Raw genomic sequence first — 22097 nt, 5'->3', positions numbered from 1 at the left:
TTTCGGTGTTCCACCATTTAGCATTCTTTCCAAATTGCTAGCCTATTCTAGTATTTCGAAAATCGAGAAATCAACAAATGTTTCATAAATTAGCTAATATCATAATTGAGCTAAAAAAATAAATAGCTAGTATCATAATTGAAAATACTAATTTCGGTTTTAACTCCGTCTGTCTGTCTGTTACTACTATTCAATGAACTCTAGAACCCTTATTTATTTTATTTTATTTTATTTGGTTTTACGCCCAGCCGGGCTTTGTTTTACATGCATTTTAAAACAGAATATATCTAGTAAGCTATCGAAATTTATACAAAAAAAATTAAAGCTGATGAATATGAAATAATATAAGTAAAACATGTAATAATAACATAAAATATTAAAGAAACTAGATCAATACTACATACAAGACAAGTCACTAAAACTACATTACAAATGCTATTCTAATTTGTAGTATTCAACAAATTTCTGGTATAGATTACGCTTCGTTCTATAAATGCAGTCATGCAGTCAAGGCAGTCAATGCAGTCATGTCAATAAATATATCAATAGTACCCCCATACTTATTGCCTAGATCACGCATTCTATAGGTCAGCGAGTGTGTCTGATAGTTGATTGTGTATGTATTGCAGAAGAATTTTATATTTTGTATTGTACTCCTAGTCAACTTAATGATTGCAAAACTGTCAAATTAAGTTGTTGGTTAGTCTTTTTGTAACACAACCAAGACTGACATATTTCGATTCAATTGATTTAATTAAGGTAATTTGCTTTATATAAGGGTAATTTTTTTCAGCCTCACAATGTACACCAATTCTCCAATTGCGGATGCAATAACCAATAATAGTATCGCTGGCTCCAAACGGTTGGGAGCATTTGGGACTCTTGTACGGTTTACCTGTTTTTTAAATCTGCAGTGGCGCTAATGTCACAATTATACCTACATATTTACAAAACAATACTTAACGCCAAAACGTGAACCTGCCGATAAGGATAAAATACCAGAAGCACAGATATGATTGTTTTTTTTCCATTTGTTTATTATTGTAAACATGTATTGCTCAGTGACAGTAGACGTTAAAAATAACATACCTTATAACATACCTTATAACATACCTTATTTACCTGTTTTAAAATCATTTTTCCCGTTATTTTCACATGTCCGCTCTTGTTATTTACAATATAAAGACAGTGTTTAGTATACGGAAAAAATAACATTAAATTTCAGTTATGTTAACAGTGTTAATTTCTTGTGAAGCACACAATTAATTTTTCAACAGTTGTTTTTGGTGTTTCAAATAAATTGTGATTTTGTACCGTTTTTATATAAAACGCATTATATGAAATACTAAATATGGACATAAATTACGTGAATAAACCCACGCCAATCAATAGGATGATCTTTTCAATCACTGTGCTGACATAAACATGTAATTTGGTGATCAAATTGTGTTTAAAATTGTAATCATAATGAGGCAATTTTTATTCAATATTTTCACGACATTCATTCGTGTAACATCTGGGTTGATAATGATCTGGGAATTTGCGGAGTAGAGAACGGACTCCTCGGGGATATCCGACGAATAAAATAAATTTGATCGCATTTTATTGCAACGCGACTCGCCACGAGCGGGGCCCAGGGGAGTTCCTGGCGGAGAGACTGCTCAAAGAGAAAGCCAATAATCGATAAGGGATGCTCACGATGCCCTACATTCTGTGCCAGATCAATTCTAATCTCATTTGCAGGAAGATTGAACAGTTGGTTCTAAAAAATAATGTTTGTTTTCAACTCAAACTTAACTCAATTGGTTCTAAAAAATAATGTTTGTTTTCTACTCAAAGTTAACTCAATTGGTTAAAAATAATGTTTGTTCTTAACTTATTGAAGAAAAAACTTCATGGTATTGATTAAATCTGTTCTTTGCAATTTTTCCCATTGAAATTTTGCTAGAAATATTTACATGGATAGCCCGGAAAGTGTTAATGTGATATTATTAAACGAAACAATAGCTCAAAAGAAAATTAATTAATATTTTTAAGTATAGTGGAATTCGGCGAATATATTTCTTATACAATTTCTTATCCATAAAAGTGACGAAACTTTTAACTTCAAACATACGAAGCTCTTTGAAGTTACATACATGATAAATTATATGAAAACTTATTATCAATTTGGCATTTTTCTATTTACTAAAAAAAAATAATGGAAAATTGTAAGAATATCAATTTGAAGAAATACTGAGAAAAAATACAAATAAGCAATGTTATTTACTTTCCTCTGTAGAACATGCCTGTTAGTTTTGATTTAATGCCGAAAATTAATAATTTAATATTTTTGTTTTCGATAAAAAATGGCTGGCTAGAAACAGGTATGTTTTTTAACAAATTATTCAAAAGAATTATTCCTAATAAATTTGTTTTTCAATGCAATCTATTTTTTATCTCTTCACAGGAGGCCCTTTGCGGCCTGGACATATTTGGAGAAACTGAGTAGGTGGTATTTTTTAAGGATAGGAATGAAAATTAGTTCTGGGAAGAAAAAGAATATGAAACCAGCCTCTCCCGATCTGGCACGCCATGCAGCTGGTGGGCAAGCGCATCTTCAACACAACTCACCCGATGAACCCGGGCACCCCTATTAAATCACCAAACGTAGCGAACCTCTTGGGGTGTTGGTTATCTAATAAATACCCAAATATAGTACCCAAACCCGCCTCCCATATTATTAAAATAAAATATTGTTCAGTCATATTGCTTTCATTAAATATCTTTACATGCAAACTTGAAGATATTCCTATGTAAGCAGGTTTTTATAATTCATTTTTGGGGAAAGGTTCAAGTTACTGAGGACAAAGGAAGATCCTGCCTTTGATACGGAGTGTTTTGTCCATCGCGCACTTTGTCGATGTAAACGTATCAATGTCAATCTTTATAACGATTTTTGGCATATCATGCCAATTTGCAAAAACGTTTTGAGCGATCGCTTGCCATAATGTTTAATTTATAAACCTAATAATTTAGGATAAACGGTGAAATCTAGGTTGATTCATTTGCTTTAAGCCGCAGTAAGCACGTTTTATGTATAAAAACATTAATATTTTGAGGAATGGTATTTATTAAATAATACGGTAAATGTATTTATAAATGACTCCAATCGCTCTACTTAAAGTTCTTTTGCTATAATTATTGTGTTTATACTACATTTGTTTTAACTTATAATTACACTTGTAATACCTACTGTGTTTAATCTTGTAATAAGCGATTACTTTTGTTTAAATATGGTTAGTATATTTGATTTGGCGAATAAGTATAAAAGGCAGTATCATAATAAAGCGTTATTTGTTAATTAAAAAAGTTAAGGGTACACGTAAAAAAACATTTAACACGAATTATTTCTTTTTGTACTACATTCCCACCTAAATAAAAAACGTTTTAATCAAATTTCCATTTAAAATGTTAACATGATACATTCATATTATTACAACATGAATTATGTTTAATTTAATCACTTTTACAAAAAAGCACATTCGTGACAGTAATATGAGAAACGTATTTTAGTCACATTAATAAGCACCTTAAGTACAACAAAAACCGAATTTCCATGTTCCGTAAAATTTTTAAAAGTTATCACACCTGCTTTTAAAAGTACAATTCTCAGATGCATAATTAAAGAGCTGAACGGAAATTTTGTCTTCTATTTATAAGAACACGTTTCTTTCCTATACACCAAGTCATTAAAAGTTCCATTAAATAAGTTTATTCCATTCCTGGCGCCTCGCAACTTCCACCTTCCGTTATTTACTATTTATGAAATGGTTATTTTTACAAAATAAAAGTTTTAAACTTCAAGTTTCACTTTGTGTACAGTAGGAAATATGTTAGCACAAGAGGAAGAGACGGTTTTTGACAGAACGGCGATGGCAAAAAATCATTTAATGAACCTGTAAGACTGAAGGCACTCGTCCATCATAAAAAGTTGTTAGGAAGAGAGGCTAGCAGTAAACAAGAGAGTTATATTACCAACTCTGATGTACGATAGTAAGGCAGGGAAATGGCAGGAAATATAATAAAAAATATAATACTTTTGTGAATTTTGATTTATTTATAGATAAGCTTTGCCTGTCCAACTAGGTAAGTTTCCCGTTCCAGTACAGACAAATTGAGAGGTGTAGTTCATATTATTTCTTAAGAAATTTACTTAATTACATAACAAAAAAATCAATTTTCTCTGCAACTAAGTTGAGTAACGAAAAGAAAAGAAATATATAAATAAAAATATTTTTTTTATATAGTAGTAGTGGCTTTGGAAAGATTAACATGGTAGCATATATTGCATTCGGATTTACAGTATAATAGATAAGTTAGGTATTTCGTAGTAATGAAAAGTAGAAATGGAAATTTTTTGTGTCGTCGAAAATGTCGAAAAAGTAACCTGGTAGCATATATTATTTTCGGAATTTACCAAACTTAACTGGTAACATATAATATATACGGATTTACAGTGTATGAGGTAATGTAAGGTAAGTTAGTAGTATTGAACAGTGTAAACCAGGTAAATTTAACCAACATTATGTTTGTAGGAATGGTGTTGTTAAATATTTAATTTTCTCATTAGGTGACGTCGAGATATATTATAAATTCATTTTGATAGTGAAATATTATTAAAATAAGTTAAAAATAAGCCGACGTAGCACAGTGGTTCCATGCATCTGACCGGCAATCAGAATGCGCGGGTTCAATTCCCGTCGGCGCCATTTATTTTTTCTTGGAAAAACCTTTGGTGCTTTGCATAAAACCTTGTCTTGTAAAAACAAATTTATCTTTAATAAATAAATTGTTATTCAAGAGTTCTAATTTAGTTAGGTTCGGCAATCATTTTTACTTGAACATATGTTTTAATCATACTACTTTTTCAATTTTGGCCTCAATCGAAGCACATATTCCGTCAATTAATCCAAATGTCAAATGAAACATTTTTTAAGCACTTCTCGGCGTTTTTAGTATTTCTCCTAAGTTTATTTTAAGGTACGTAGCTGTGTAAACGTAATGCAAAATAATATTTTCCAAATTTATGAAGGTCAGGTTTGGGTAGGTTCTCTAGGTAGGAAACATTTTTTGTATTCAAATCCATATTTGTTTAGTTCTTTAATTCTATGGAACTAACGCGTTGATGGATTTTTAGATTGCGTACTTAAAAAAAGTTGAATTTTACATAACGACTAGAAATTTTTACGTTTTCACAGAAATGAAGTTAGTAATGATACTTTTAATGGTTGATAAAAAACGTAATTTACTTTCATGGTTCATTTAAATCGACTGTCATTAAGTGATACCTCATTACTTTCTTCCACATTAAATATCCATTTGTTACATAACACTCCACGGAGTCTACGTTGTAATGTTCAACTTCCAGGAGAAAACACCGGTTTTCTTGTGATAAAATCGCCAGAAATAGCTTTTCGTTATGCTCCAGCAAATGCCAAGATGGTTTAATGTACGCAGAAAGTAAATAAGAATGAAAAATGACGGTCATAACTCAACCCAACGTTATTAACTTAGAATCCAGTTCTTAGTCGTTATTGCAACCATTCAAAAGACATCAGCCTGACATGTGTTGTTTCCATAAAGCTCGTGTAATATGAATGTTTTAAATGACAAGTTTTATATTTAGACTAAAGCGATGTTAGATTAGAATATTAATATCAAAAACATAAACATTATCAAAAAAGCAATACTTACTTTAATTGGAACGCTGTTTTTTTTTAAATCGAACTAAATATACATTATTACGCATTTACGACATTATTTTTCATAAAATCTGCACTGTAAAAATTATCTTATTATTTTTAATTGTTAACAACCTTCCTACTTATCTTATATCTATAGGACATGAGTAAAAATCATTTGATATAAAAATTATTTTAATGTTAAAATTCAAAGATGCCATTATATATAGTAAGGTGAGAAAAACAAATATTTAGAAATCTGTAAGACTAATTAAATATCTTGAAGTTAAAATTAAAGTAGTTTTTGGAGGATTTAGTAATCTCATCTCCCCATAAATTATACGCATAACTTTAGTTTTTTAGTATTAAAAATACCGCAAAATTCAGCAAAACTTACTCTGCCATGTTGTTCTTAGAGGAGTATTCTATATAAAACTGCTGAAAAGTAACATTCCCAAAGAGGGTTTTACCAAAACGCTGTGGAAGATTTCGATGTGAAAGTACGTGTAAATAAATTACATTCCGTGAAAATGTTAGTTTCAAGGAAAATCTTTTATTTTTACATTAACCTGTATTTATTTAATAGACAGTCTGTTTGTGCATCTCACTAGTAACTCTCGAACGGTGACCTCTCTTATTATTACATTCGTTTCATTTTAGATTGAGCCACGTGCAGATTTATGATGTTCTAACCATCTATACATACTAAACGCATAATGATTGAAGCGTTATTTCGGATTTTATTGATCTATTAAGGATTTTTGTCGCAGACAAACTAGATACTATTTTTTCTAAAATATAATCAACCATCATGTCGTCTCTTCGGGGGGTTGGCAGAGAGGAAGAACCGCCAAAAAACTTGGCACAAACTACGTGCCTCATTCACATTCATACTTCGTCTCATACATACCGTTTTGTTATTCCGATTCTTGACATGGCCCATCTCAAGTATCTGTTCCATTGACCGTGCCATGTCTTTCTCGGGCGTCTCCGACTTCTTCCATCATTTAAATTCTCGTCATATATTCTCCTTAGACTCCTTTATTCGTTTTCTTTTCATTACATTCCCAAACCATCTAAGCATCACTCTTTTCTTAGTCTTAACGCATTAATGGAGTAATTACGCTTATATCAGTCTTGCATTACTTGCAAATCTCTACATTTCTCCATATTTATTTCCCAGGGATCTCATTTTTTAGCATTTAGTATACTTTTGTCCTTCCTCTACCAGACCCACGCCTCACTGTTATACATCAGGGTAGGTACCAACACTAGATTGTGGACTGCTAGTTTCGCTTCTTTGGACATTTTTCTAGCGCCGTCCGTGTTCAGTCATTAATGGAATTTCCTGCATTTACCCTTCTTTCAACATCTCTATCAGCCTTTCCATCTCTCGTAATCATACTTCCCAAATCACAAATTGTTATGATGTAGAATTATAATTCATTAGATGCTGATTAGAACTATCGTGTTAGACTATGTTCCTATTGTCTATGGAACAAGTAGCAGGAGGGCGGACAGCGGAATCGGGTGACTCTAGTGGACTTGCGGACACTGCTAGGAGGCACCCGCTCGATAAGCCCGCGAAGGTCCTTGTGCATTCTTTTTGAATTTATGAAGGAATGTTAATTCACGCTGGAGGCGATGTTATTTTAACATGAAATACGCGTGGCGTATGTTTTTATTGAATTTCCGTTGTGGAATGTGATTATTCTGTAAACCCGAGTAAAGAGGGTGAAACGTGACCGTGAAGCCATGTTCTTTTTCAAGAACGCCGTGTCGAAGTGTAATCCGACGTTAATTCTATAATCCGCTTCTGGATGAATTTGGTCGTCAACCGTAAATAACCTTTGAGTCCGTTCCTATTTAAATATTATATTCTCCAGATTCGTGAAAACCGTAATAACGCTAAATTCCTGATTCGAAACCACGTGCCCGCTTCGCACCTTGCTACTTTCGTGCCATTCTACAAGACGATTTGATCACATTGGAAACAGTGGTCACGGAATGTCCGATTTCTTTGATCGTCCGACAGCTGTATTCCATCTTAGGTCTGGATATCTGAGGGCACCCCTTGCCGCCAGTTCATCCGTGTTGAGGATGATCTGACAAAACCCAGCATCTCGTTCCAGACCGAGCTGACTTCATCGGTGAATCGTATTGCAGTTTTTAGTTAGTATAAACCTTTTAGGCAAAGGTCGGTCAGTGGTAAGTCCTCTTGTTCTTTTGTAATAATGTACACGGAAATGTAATGTGTATTTGTTCCTTAAACAGCCATTCTGAAAAACACTCTTCTTTGAATCCCGTTTCCCAGCTACCTGCCTACATTAAGAAACCACACACCTATTTAAACCCATGCCCGTTATGACGTAAAGTAGTTGATGTTTGGTTCCAGATATACTTAACTAATTATAGTTTTGTTTGGCGCGCCCTAAGAGCAAAGTCTGATTCCAGACCAGACGAATGTATGTATTTAATGTCGGAAGACAAAAACCCATGCCCGAGTGGCATTTTAATCTAGCAAAATTCAATATATTTAAAGCGTACTTTTATATCATTATTCGTAATTTCAAATACACCTCGTAGCATGTTTTCGAAAACTTACAATATTCGTAGGTATTTCGGCAATAAAAGTTGCAGGTTTTAATGCCGTGAAGGGACTCAAAAGTTAGAACAGAAAAGAGATGTGATAAACCCTGAGTACTTCCCTTGGGTCGCTTTAGTAGAATACAACTTTTGCAAAATGTTTTATTCTTTAAGTTTGTCATATTATTTCCAAGTTTTTGTCCCTTAAATAAAAACCTCAAGCTATTTTTCAGATAAAGTATACATTTATGTAGGATAACTTCTTACAGTCTTTACATAAATAGATAAAGCGTACCTAATTACGAGGCAAATACAGATAGTACGAGGGGAAAGGAAACAAATGTACTTTATCGCGTATTATCACTTTTGTAGTTTAATCAATAAAAAATGCAGTTATGAAAGCTTATGGGAAAAAATTGAGTTTTTCATATTTCTGAAAGATGAAGATTTTTCACAAATAGGCCATTAAACTATTGTTGAAATCCAGGTGTTTTATGCTGACATGTACCTACGTCATCTCACACATACCGTTCTGTTTTTGTGACTCTTACCATCGCCCCACTCAGGTATTTGGTTCACTCGATTGTGGCATGTCTTATTCGCACTTTCCCGATTTCTTCTACCACTCACATTCTCTTTACACTCCTTTCTTCGTTCATTCGCCCTACATACTCAAATCATCTATGAGTTTCTCTCTTAATCTAACTAAAATCTCACTTTGCAAATCTCCTCATTTCTCACGCTATCGCCATTTATACATTCGAGGGGTAAGGCTCTCGACTTGCAATCCGGAAGTCACGGGTTTAAATGCGAAAGTAAATTTTTTATTGATTTATTTGTGTTGTTTCACAATTTATTGATTTTAAATAATTTGTACTATATTTGCGGCATGTTCCAGAGTAAAAGATACTCTCAGTATCGCTATGGTGCAAAATCACCATTCAGAATTGAAACGTTGAACGATACTGCTTTCAGCGGTGTTTGGTGATCTTAAGGTACAGGTACCAGACCAGGTACTTCCTCATCTTCTACTTCCCCTCCCCACTACCTTCAGCCTTACAACATAGACCAATTGGGGATATCATAGTCTCACTGGTTCCAGGCGGTTGGGAGCGGTTAAGACTGTGCGGTATTACCATAAAAAAATTATCTTGCATGGTTTTACAGATACGCCGCAGGGATCTCCAGTCATCCATTCAGTCTTCCGTTTAACGAACTGTGACTGCAAAAAATAAAATACCAGTAAGTCATTAGCATGCTTACCTCGAACCCCACATCAATGAACTTCATTATTTGCAGTATCGAAGATACTAATTTCGGTTGTCTGTGATGATGTTCGTGATGTGAAATATTCTCGAAATAACTGATTGTTCATCTAAAGTATTCTGATTATTCAGCGATAAAGTTGGTAGACACCAATTAAAATTGTTTAATTTTTATTCAAAAAATTAATAATGGTGGAGACACATTACGCTGTACGCATGTGTACACACATGGCCTATTTTAGTATATCGTATGGAGAGCGATATGCTGAAATAGGCCAAGCCACGAGAATATAGCACGCTTTGTCACAGGCATCATTCTTTAATAATAATAATAATTGGATGACTTGTATAGAGCCGTTTTTGTGCAAAATCACCTCAAGGGCGCTGTACAAATTTATAATACATTTCTACAGTGATCTATGTTATAAGTAACTATTAATGGAGATAATATACAGTAAAATACTTACCTGGTAGGTCACTTGAGATTAACACTTAATTAAAATTATCTAATTGTTTATTAGCGAAATTTAGATACAGGATTTAGGACATAATTGGAAAGTTGAATATGTAATATATATATATATTAATACTGGACTTTCTCTCAGGAATGGTATATTTAATTTAAGGGTATGACAGCTTAAAAAGGTAAGTTTTTAGTTTAGACCTGAATTCTGTTAGACTTGTTATGGATCTTAGTTCCGGGGGGAGTTTTTTCCAAGCCTTCGGCCCAGATACTCCGAAAGTGCGATCACCAAACTTAGTGTTTGGCTTGCGCTTAGGTTCTATCAGTCTGCCTACAGCTGATGATGTTGCTGATCTAAGAATTGACTGCCTCAGTCCAGTGTTTTCCAGGACGCGAAATTCAGAGATGTAGGGTGGGGCCATTTCATTGATGGATTTAAAGACCATCCAGCACAGTTTGTATTGGATTTTTTCATGGCACTTGAGCCAGTGAAGTTTATGAAGGTGTTCTGAAATGTGCAAATATTTTGAAACCCCGGTTATGAGCCGTGCTGCTGCATTAAACACTGTTTGAAGTTTGTCAATTTGATATTTTGGAAGGCTGGCATAAATGCCGTTGCAGTAATCGAGACGTGAGACTACGTAAGAGTTGATAAGTAGTTTTGTTGCTTCTTTAGGAAGGTTTCTTCGGACAGACTTGAGTTGTCTTAGGTGAAAAAACCCGGTGCTTACAGTCCTATTTATTTGACTTTTAAACGAAAAGTCTGAATCTAAATTATCTAAATCTTAATCTTTATTTTAAATGAGTATTCATTTCGCTTAAATTTCTTCACAGACGTCGTTATTTTTCATATTGAGTATTCATTTTGCTAAAATTTCTTCATAGATGTCGTTATTTTTGGCAAGGTTGGTGTTCATTCAAAAGGTAAATTTGTATATTTGTGTCTCTATTTTATCAACAAAAAACAGTAATTATATTTTAAATAAAATTGATAATAATTTTTAAAAGAATTTATGTTTCATAAAGCAACTAATTCTGGGGCAAATATTTTATAAATTCTTTCAGCTACACAATCCTATAATTTACTATAATATCCCCTGATTTTTGAGTAAGCTTTATACCAACTGAGCAGTGTTTAAAAATATCTATTCCATGTGTGCATAATACTATCTGGAAATGTTTTCATATTGAAATTAATTAGTAAGAGAAGTTTAAATCCACTTAAATTGCTAGAATTCCCGTTTTAATTTATACGTAGATAGATAAAATGACGTTTTGTTCTAGCGCTGCGATGCGATAGGTAATATGAATTGCTGCCCTTTATTCATTTTGAATATGCGGCAAATAGGGAGTATGGAGTAGGGAGGAGTAAGAGTAGGGAGGAGAAAGCGCATATCTAGTGAAACAAAAGCAATACACGTTGTTTTAAATTACCGAGTTCCGGCTGTCTCACAACTATTGCATCCCGCATGCATTTTTCTCGTTAGCAATCTACTCCCACCCCTTTACCGTGTATGTCGGTGATCACCAACCACAAATATTTAATCTCTCACGATATTCTTACATTGTTTTTTATTAAAAAAAAGTGTTTTCGAAATTCTGGCCGCAGCCTTAAAAATTTGAAGGATTCAATTCCATGTCACGCTTTCGAGGCGAGGCGGATCGATGTTAACAGTAAATAAAACAATGTTTTTGTACAAAAAAAAGATTTATTTTTGAAGTGAAACTTCTTTACGCGCGTCATGCAATTTCGATGACCGAAGTAAAACCAACTCATGACCGAAACGAAAATGCGGGACCGATTAAAGTTCATTTGATATAGTAAAAGTTTTGAAGTAACATATAAATGCTTCTTAGCTCATCTCGACAACTGGCGTTGGTGGTGTAATGCTCAGCATAGTTGCCTTCCAAGCAGTTGATCCGAGTTCGATTCTCGGCCATCGCACATTATTTTTTTTTTTAGTTGAATGTCAATTTTATCACTCATTGTTTGTAGTCATTGTTCTTTGAAATTTTCAAATTTTTAATCCATTGTAATTTTAACCATTATTTATTTTTCATATTATTTTTTTCGTCATTTAAATTATATTTTGTACTGGGGTGATATCTATCGGCAGAATATTTTTTAATTTTAAATTATATAGTTTATGGGGGTGACATCTATCGGCAGAATATAAATACATATTTTTTAATCTATTTAATTATATTGATTACGGGGGTGACATCTATCGGCAGAATCTTTTAATGTTTTTTTATCCATTGAATAATATTATGTAAAGGGGTGAAATCTACCGGCAGAATCTTAATTAAGATAATAATAATGTCATTTCTGATGATCGAAAGGTAGATTGGTTAAAAATAAATAAACTATTTGATTCATTTTATCAATGTATTTTATAAAAATAGTTATTGTTAATAAGCAGATGATTTTATATCAATTTAATTGCTATGAGAATCACTTTTTGAGTTCTTTATCATTGCTCATTGATATTTAATTTTAATTTTTAAGGCGATGCCATACGTAGTAATGCGAAATCATGTGTTTTTGGTTTGAAAATTTGGTCGCCTAGAAATGTTTCAGATGCTTTAATTAAATACTTCGAGTAGAATACATCTTGGCCTTTGAAATAATCGAGTATTTTTGAAGTGAAACTTGATACTGAGACTTGAGAAACTTGAGACTGTGGTCGTGAAGAACCGAGGTTCGATCCCCGCTTTAACTATTTTTTTTTTTCTTTTTTTATAACTTTTAATTTTTTTATCACATGCTACTTATAAATATGTCAATAGACAGAAAAAAAGAGAGAATGAAATGAAAAGAGAGAGAGAGAAGAATACTAGAAGTTTCACTTCTGTCTTGCGTAGGCTTGACACACCCACTTTTTTCTGATTTCTGATAGCACAAGGCAATTATAAGTGAAATTTTTGCCAAGGCTTCGGCGGCATGCATTCACTCGACGGTCAAAATTTTTAATGATTCTCTGGATAGTAAATTATTCCTTGATCTCACCAATACGCCTTATTATCTAATCATTTACTACACGATTAAATTTGGAATTAACTCCTTACAATACATTGCACATAATCAATATAACGTATTACCTAGTAATCTAAAACGTCCGGTAACAAACGAAAAAACATTGGCAAAAGCTCTAAAAAGCTATTTCCTCAGCAATTTTACTAATGACTGACACATTCTTTCTTTGGAACTCCAAAATAACTTCTACGGTTATTTATTTTAATGTATCTATGTTGTTTTGTATTTAATATAATGTCGTCTTTCCTGAAATGAGTATTTTAAACTCACTGGGAATAATACATTATAACTTATTATTTGGTAATGTATTATTTTGTAATAAATTAATAAATAAAATAAAATTGAATTGTTTTTGAATCGTTGACATGGACTTTACTCTTGAGATAACCCCAAAGGAATAAGTCCAGAGGTGTCAAATCGCGCGATATTGATGGCCAATTACCTTCTCTGTTTCTAGATGTGATGCGACTTGGTAAAAAATGAGTGTTGATAATTTATTAAGAATCTCTTCAAATTATTCGTATCCCGGTTAAAAACGAGGTTGCAGACCTATAACGGTTGAATTAAAAGGTTTTCGGATAAATTTTTAGTAAAATACGAATTATCAAGATGTCGGAACATATTTTCATAACAATTCAAATATTTTCACATTTCGTCATTATATATTATCAAGGTAAATGCAAGTGCATAAACAAGTGCTCCGAAATATAAGGAATTTACTAAAAGTTTATCAGGAAACGGCCTGCAATTCCGTTTTTAACAAAATTACCAATAATTTGAAGAGATTCTTCATAAATTAGCAATAACCATTTTACTCCATGAACGTGGAAACTTCTCATTCAATAAAGCCATTGTTGCATTGGTTGTGTGCAAAGATATTAGAAGAACGAGATATGCTATGTTGGCCGCCGGACCGTAGCCGGAGTACTACCTAATTAGGGTACTTTGAACGGTATCGGGACGTGTACGCACAGAAATCTGTTCTATGTATTAGTGCGGATACCTTAGCGCAAGCGAAGGTGTGCAGTAGTATTGGTGAACAAAACCGGCGACACTCGGCAAAACAATTCCACTCATTACGAACTGCGCATAGCACATCTCGTTCTTCTAATATCTTTGGTTGTGTGGCAAGTGGCACCGTCCTGTTGAAACTACAAACCATCGACGTCTAAAGCATCCAATTCAGGCCATTAAAAGTTGGTTATCATGGCACGGTCGCGAAGTATGTGAATAGCATTTTTGTTTGAACGCCCATTTTCGTCATAGGTTCCAATACCTTTAAGACGTTGTTCAATTGTTCATCTTCGAATGGTTGAAATTGACAAAGACTAAGGACAGATTGTTTCGGAGAATCTGAACAATTCATCAAATTTCAACGTTCATTTTCAAGTTCTGTGAAAGATTTTTTCAAGTTCTGTTTTTATTTCAGTTTTATCAAGTAACTAGCCTACAATGATATAAAAACAAAACTTGAATAAATCTTTCACAGAACTTGAAAATGAACGTTTAAATTTGATGAATTGTTCAAATTCTCCGAAACAATCCGTCCTTAACTTGTCAAACGTCAAAAACAGATTTCAAAAATCATTACTGACGTTTTAACCTCATTTAAATTTAACATCGGTCCAAGCCAGTGGAACACACATTATTTCTTTATGTTTATTCACCCGCTATTCATTTCTGAAGACGAAAGAGAAATTGTACTTAATTTGTTAATTATTGTGATTTATTATATCAAAGAATATCAATATTACATGAACTATAATCCAGTTGTGCGTTATTTCAGTAGATTATCGATATTTCAATCGCTTCAATTGCCTCGATATTTTATAAATATTTTGTTCACAACTTACACGGGACGAACAAAATGTCAACTAACCTTATTTTTGACATTCAAATTGATCCAACTAACTCGAAAACTTATATGAAAGCGTATTTGATAAAAGCCTAAAATATATAGCTGAAAATAGACGATAAAGCCTAAAAGCACAAATTATCACATCAACAAAATTCACGGTTCGAGAGTGTTGGTAATTAATGCGTAAAGATGGTCCTATTTATAGTAGACAGAAATTGAATGAACAACTGAGTTTCATTCCCTTAGACAAGATAACATATCAAACAAGGTATGACAGTATTCACATAAAACATTCTAAGATCAGTATTTTAATCTTTCTTAGTATTTTAAATTCTATTCAAAATGTTGGCTACGCCTGGCTATGGGGCTGGAAGGCAGCGTAGGTAGATGAGGTACCACAGCAACGGTAATGACATTATTTTTACCACCATGATGCTTCGTTTCCGGCGGAAATTCTTACGACAATCTCGCGTCGTAGACGTTGACAAATACGGCAGAATGAAATAACGTACACGGCAGTGCATGCCCATTCAGCCATTGTTCCCGCACAATATCAAGCGAGCTAAGGTTTCATTCCGGATTAATGACAATTTCCTGTATTTTTCATAATAACACGGCGGTGAAGGCGGAAGTGAATTTATTCGAAATGATTGAAAAGAGGTTGTGTGATAGATGCATTATCTTCCCTTTTTAAAATGTTACTCGATTTGTTCTCTAATCTCTGTTTAGTGATTTATTTTATAATAGGCTCAAAGAAATACAGTTATATAAATATATGCTAACTAAATTAATATTACAAGCTCTAAAAAATCAATACTAAGAATAATGTTGTGATGCGGAATGTAGTGGAGAGGGGAAGGAGATGGGTGAGAGGAAGGTGGGGAAGTACCTGACTATTAAGATCTGATCACCAAACATGATGAAAACCATTTCAAGCAACGTTTCAATTCTGAATGGTGGTCTTACACCAGGGCGATACTGAGAGTAAAACATTTTGACTTTCAGATATCATATTGATAATTTACCACTGCTGGTGGTAAATTATAATTATGAGTGTGCTGCTATTAAACCGAACAAATTGTTATTAGTTATTCATATTCTTTAAAACAGCCTGTTTATACAAGTTCTAAAGTTTATAAGTAAATTTTATTTTTATAAATTGAATAAGAGTGTTATTTTTAGAGACTAAGGATGTTCATGTACAAAGGTACACAAACACTGAATTGTATATGTCGCTCAGAACTTTAATTTTGTTTTTTCGGTTTCATCACTGACAGTTTCCCTTTGGAGGTACATATCGCGTAAACCATGACATGCTAATGATGCGCCCTTGAGGTGATTTTGCACAAAAACGGCTTTATATAAATCATCAAAATATTATTATTATTAAACCATGACATTAATGCTAATGATTTGGTTTTTTTTCAGTTTCATAAATGATAATTTTCTCTTTGGATGTACATATCGAGTAAACCATGACATTGATAATATTTTTTTTTTCGGTTTCATTACTGACAGCTTACTTTTGAGGTACATATCATGTAAACCATGACATTGATACTAATGATTTTTCTTATTTCAGCTTCTCGGAGCATCCGTCTTCGGTCTGTCCCTGTGGATACGCATCGAGCCTGGCTTCAATGAATGGATCAGGGTCCTGGAAATCCAGCAGTATTACATTGGCATCTACATTCTGATTGTCGCTTCTGTTCTGGTTATGGTGGTGTCCTTCATAGGATGCGGAGCGGCTCTGATGGAGAACACGCTTGCTCTTACTGTGGTGAGTCCTAATTTTAACTTTTACGTCAACCTTTTTAGCTTCGAGCAACTTTTAAATAGATATTTTTATCCATAAAAAGCAGGTTTATTCTGGATCAAGGTGATATTACATTGTACTGGTGGATTTTAAATACGTATTAAACATTTTTTTAAAGATAGATCATCTTCGCTGGGTCACAAAAAATCTCAAAGTGTATTTCTACTACTGCCATTATAAGCATAAAAAATATTTTTTAAAACTGTGGAAGGTTTGAACCCATGTTGTCAAAGCGTTTGTCAGTTTACCTGGTAACCCGTCATTTGAGTTCAATTATCCGGTTAAAAGTTATTTTGTGAAAATCTGCATAGCCTCTTGTACATGTCTGCATCAACTCTTATTTGTGGATAGCATTGTTATTTTCATTTTGAGCTATACAGTTATATCAAATATCCTCCGTTTTTTTAACTATTAAGTGGTATATGACATAAGGCTTACATGAATAGTTTAAGTACCTAATGTCATATAACAATTCTCAAGACTTGAATGTCGGCTAATTTTTATTAGTTTCAAAGGAAAAATACATTTTAACGGTATTTTATACGTATTGCGTTTAAACTAATAATGATTGGCGCTATAATAATAACCACCGTGGATCACTTTGCGCATATTTGTTATTATAAACAGCACTGTTCGATTAGCGAACGCTTTAATTGATTTTACTCGTCACATAAGCAGATAAGCTCGCTCATGTAATCACTGTATCGAGCCTTAAATACAGATTCTATAGAAACGTGATCATTATAATATTATGCTGCCAGCTTAATAATTATTCCACAGTGTAAAGCCTTCATAATCAATGATTATTATACTGCGCGTGTTTGATCATCATTATTTGTAAGTATATCGCATAATATCAAACTTTGTCACTGGTTCAATAATAGAAAGTAGATGATCGCAAAAAGCTTTTCATCATATAAAATCAAACATTGTCACTGGTTCAATAATATATAGTAGATGATCACAAAACACTTTTCATCATATAAAATCAAACATTGACACTGGTTCAATAATAGAAAGTAGATGATCATAAAACACTTTTCATCATATAAAATCAAACATTGTCGCTGGTTCAATAATATAAAGTAGATGATCACAAAACACTGTTCATCATATAAAATCAAACATTGTCACTGGTTCAATAATATAAATTAGATGATCACAAAACATTTTTCATCATATAAAATCAAACATTGTCACTGGTTCAATAATAGAAAGTAGATGATCGCAAAACACTTTTGTTCATATAAACAATAAAATTTCTTCCGTAGATGAGTCATATCAGATTAGTTAAATCTGAGAAAAAAATAGATCGACAGTCAAACTGATTTGTTTAGTAATATAAATGTTTATTTTATTATAATTTGCGTGCTTACATTGCGTATGTTGGTATTGAAATGTTTAAATGTGTACATGCACTACTACGTGTTGTTAAGCTGAAATAATTGCAACACTTCAGATTTTCTATTCTGAGAACCAATAGATATTATGAAGCAAACAGATTTAACAATTTTGAAAATGTACCAAATTTTTTGTATATTGGTAGATATGTGATATTATTGTCCAAAAACATATTGATAAGCTAATATGGACGGATTTTTCAGAAAATTTGAATAATTCTTCAAATTTCAAACTTAATTTTCAAGTTCGGTGAAAGTTCTTTTCAAGTTCGGTTATTATTTCAGTTCCGTCAAGTAATTGGCCTATATATATAGTAACAGAACTTGACTAGGACTTTCACAGAACCCGAAAATGAACTTTGGAACAACCCATTCAAACCTTCCTTCTTAAAATTTGAATATTATATGATAAAGCGCTTTTTAGTATGAATTTTAGATTTTGCAGTTTCAATAATATACATTTTTCTAAACCTTTACGAAAGCTACTGAATTAATAAGTTTTTTATTAAATAACGCTTTTTCTTAGACAGAGATATGAAAATTTACCGTATGCATTTATTATGCATTTAATATATTCTTTGAAATCATTTTTGGTTCAAAGCAAAGTAAATATTTTTATACCGTGCTACTGAAGGGAACAGAGAGATACTTTTGCTTATTTCTGTTATGTATGTTGCTACTGGAGTTGAACAATAATAACATAACTGACGCTTGTTAAACGTGTGCTTGTGTGCACTTTTTATACAGGATCGTTGAAATGAAAATAAAAACGAACACATAACACAATAAAGTACTTCCCTAGTTACATAACCCACAATAGTTTTTTTTTATATGCACTTCAATAGGAGCTTATCTTGTGGGTAGCGAGATGGAAATAATTTCCATCATCGCCCAACACATTTCTTTCGGGCGGCAAGATTTGAATTGTAATTCATTCCACATTCAAGCGTTTCGCGTTCTAAAAATGGAGCATTTTGACGCCATCTCGCAGCAAAACACTTCAGCCTTCGTTAAACATTTTCCGCACACTTTTGACAACGTGTTAGCGTGGTGCTACGTATGTCAGATTATTTTCGCAAATAGAGGTGTTTTGTTGTTCACAGTACTTACTGCTCGTCACCTAGGATCAGGCCTTGTGCATAACATATGCACTGTCAAAATGTATGAAGATACAAGATCTATAAGAACTCTGAGCGTTGGTTGATTGGATTTTTGGATATTCTTTCATGTACTTAGTTAAGCGATATTTTAATGATAAGTTTGTTTAGTAATAATAATAATATGAGAGATATAACTAAATCCCACACATCCCATAGAGATTATAAATACATAGGAGGATTCTAGTAAGAAGTATTTATAAATAAGAATAAAAATGTTAAATAAATAAAAAATAGAGTATTTAAAAAAATAATCGTATAAAATCGTTCAATGATCGCTTATACGCGTTATTGGTTCATCGTATTGATGATTTTTGGTGCCAATTTCTATCTCCAATGTTCTTCGATGCTCAAACCTGAATCAGACGGAATTTGATAATGACGACATTTCTTCATTTTGAATATAAGGAGACATGTATTATATTCATATAATTTTATTTAATGTTAATAGTTTTGTTTCCATATATATATATATATATAAATATATATATATATTTTTTTTTTTTGTGGATTTTCTAGGTTCGAAGTGAAAAAGCATTTATATATGTTTCATATGCATTTCCCCAAATTTCAATCAAGTAGTTTAAATGTAAATGTACGAGGTTATAATATAGACTTTTTTAATTTTATTTGGTAACAGATATGATATCTGGCAAAATACGATAATTAAAGGGATGATTTTATCTTTAATATCTTGAATATGCTGTTTAAAACTTAGGTGTCTCTTAAGTCTCCCTGTGCGTTTTCTAGTAAGATATTTAAATCTTTATAACAATAGAAATTTGCAGTATCATGTGCATATAAAAAAATTTTCACCGTTTAAATCTATTTGGTAGATATCATTTATATAAATTTAAAACAGTAGTGGTCCTAGTATGGATCCCTGCGGAATCCCGTAGATTATTGGAAGGTGATTGCTATTATGATAGAATAGTTCTTGAATAGAACCTTCATAAAACTTTAAAATGAACCTTGAAATTTCTGAATTGTTCAAATTATTTTAAACAACTCTTCTTTAGCATATCGAAATCTTTTACTAGGCATGTGACATTTCGTAATGTTCGCCACTGTCTGTAATTAGACACAATAACGTTTTTCTTGAACTTGAGCTTGGGATGCCCTGAAGAAAATAATTCCCATCAGGGCCTATGTAATTTTTGAGGATGCTATATGGAGGGGGTTTTTTATCCAATAAATGGTTCCCTGGTCGGTGGTACTCGTATCCGCCTCCCAAATTAAAATTAATTATTTAATAACATATGAGCCTCACTGCTTGGTTCAATCCAATGGTAAATATCTATTTTTATAATATTTTACGTGGATTTTCCGTTAATGTATTTTACAAGCCCACCTTTAAGCTATTTATGGATACATAATTTCTTTTACTCTGGTAAAGATTATAAGGTACTCACCTGAATGATATACTATGATTTTTTGTACATCACTTTCATCATTTTCATTTTTATCCATTATTATTATTAACACGTACATTTACTTTGTTATGTAACGGTGTTTTTTAATTTTTTTATTAATATGATATTATATAAATATATATAATGAAAAATAATGTTGTAATTTTCAATTATGTACACAAGTACCAACTTAGATTTATTGCAAAAGACTTATTTAATGCCAAAATTAGTCTCTTCGAAAACCGCACTATTTTAACCTCCAATTTTTAATTAAAATTTGGTTAAATTTCATCATTCGTATCTGTTTTATTTGTCCTATATTTATTCTTGAACGCCATTCGTGAAACATTTCTGTCAAGTCAGTATTGTTTGATATTATTATTTACGCCCAAGCATGATGGGCGGACTCAAGGCTCCCAGACCGGCGAGCTTCCGTTTCCGGCCACCGGATGTGAGACCCACACGACAACGCCACGTGATTGTTTTAGTTTCCGGATCCATCTTGTAGTAATCATGGCAGGACGCTCCAAGGGTTCATTGAGCCACTTGTAACGGGGCTTTGTCTAGTCTAAATAACAAGATTGTCATTTTGTAAATATATTTTCCCAAATTTTGAAAGAAACCAAAAAAAATCCTTGTATACATTTTTTGCTGGCCAATATGACATTCTTAGTATCACTTTGGTAGTGTAATGGCAAAAGGCACACTCACATACAATAAGCAGCATCTTATTTACCAATTAAGCGTGCTCTTCATAATAAAAAAATTCTAACATCGACTTTTTTTAGGATTCACTGCCCAAATTTAACAGTAGCATCATGTCAATAATATTATACACTGCCAAATAAGCACACACACACACACACACACACACACACACACACACACACACACACACCCTCACATACACATACACACTTACCCATTCACTCACCAGTACATATACAGTATATATACAGTCACCCGGCTATTATTAAATACACATACCAGACATTACAAGGAAACTAATCATAGGTACCTTCTCTGAAATATTTAAAAACTGTAAATTGTCTCATCGCTGTAACCAATTTACTGTTTTTTCTCTATACTTTATACATTTTTTAAAACCACACGGTGTAAGCACATCAAAGCATTGTAGACTGGGGAGTATGGAGATAGTTATTATTGTCAGAACCAGATAAATTCAGGAAACGTTTCCAAAATATATTTGAAACCGTTATCGAATAGTTTGTCCGTAAACATTACAGAAAATCACGTTTTCTGTGATTGTCAAAGATTTCAAACCTTTGAAGGGTTCAAAACAAAGATATAGCCAAGATATAATGCCGATAATGGGACACGTAAGAGATGAGATGGAACTGATCTCGGGAATTGTCCTCG

The 22097-nt window shown here is 32.7% G+C and overlaps 1 protein-coding gene across 1 annotated transcript in view; it reads left to right on the top strand.

Annotated features, from left to right (window-relative positions):
- The window catches only part of Tsp2A (tetraspanin 2A), a 233887-nt gene that overhangs the window by 101058 nt on the left and 110732 nt on the right, over positions 1 to 22097 (top strand). Inside the window, exon 2 of the mRNA XM_089632090.1 lies at positions 16515 to 16712. Within this exon, the coding sequence (XP_089488216.1) occupies positions 16515 to 16712 (198 nt within the window). The remainder of the gene's footprint in view (positions 1 to 16514; positions 16713 to 22097) is intronic.

The sequence above is a fragment of the Hesperophylax consimilis genome, chromosome 5 (assembly GCF_061612785.1).
Source record: "Hesperophylax consimilis isolate HC1 chromosome 5, BYU_Hcon_1.0, whole genome shotgun sequence".
NCBI lineage: Eukaryota > Metazoa > Arthropoda > Insecta > Trichoptera > Limnephilidae > Hesperophylax > Hesperophylax consimilis.
The sequence above is the reverse complement of the archived record's forward strand: the minus strand, read 5'-3'. Positions and strand labels throughout refer to the sequence as shown.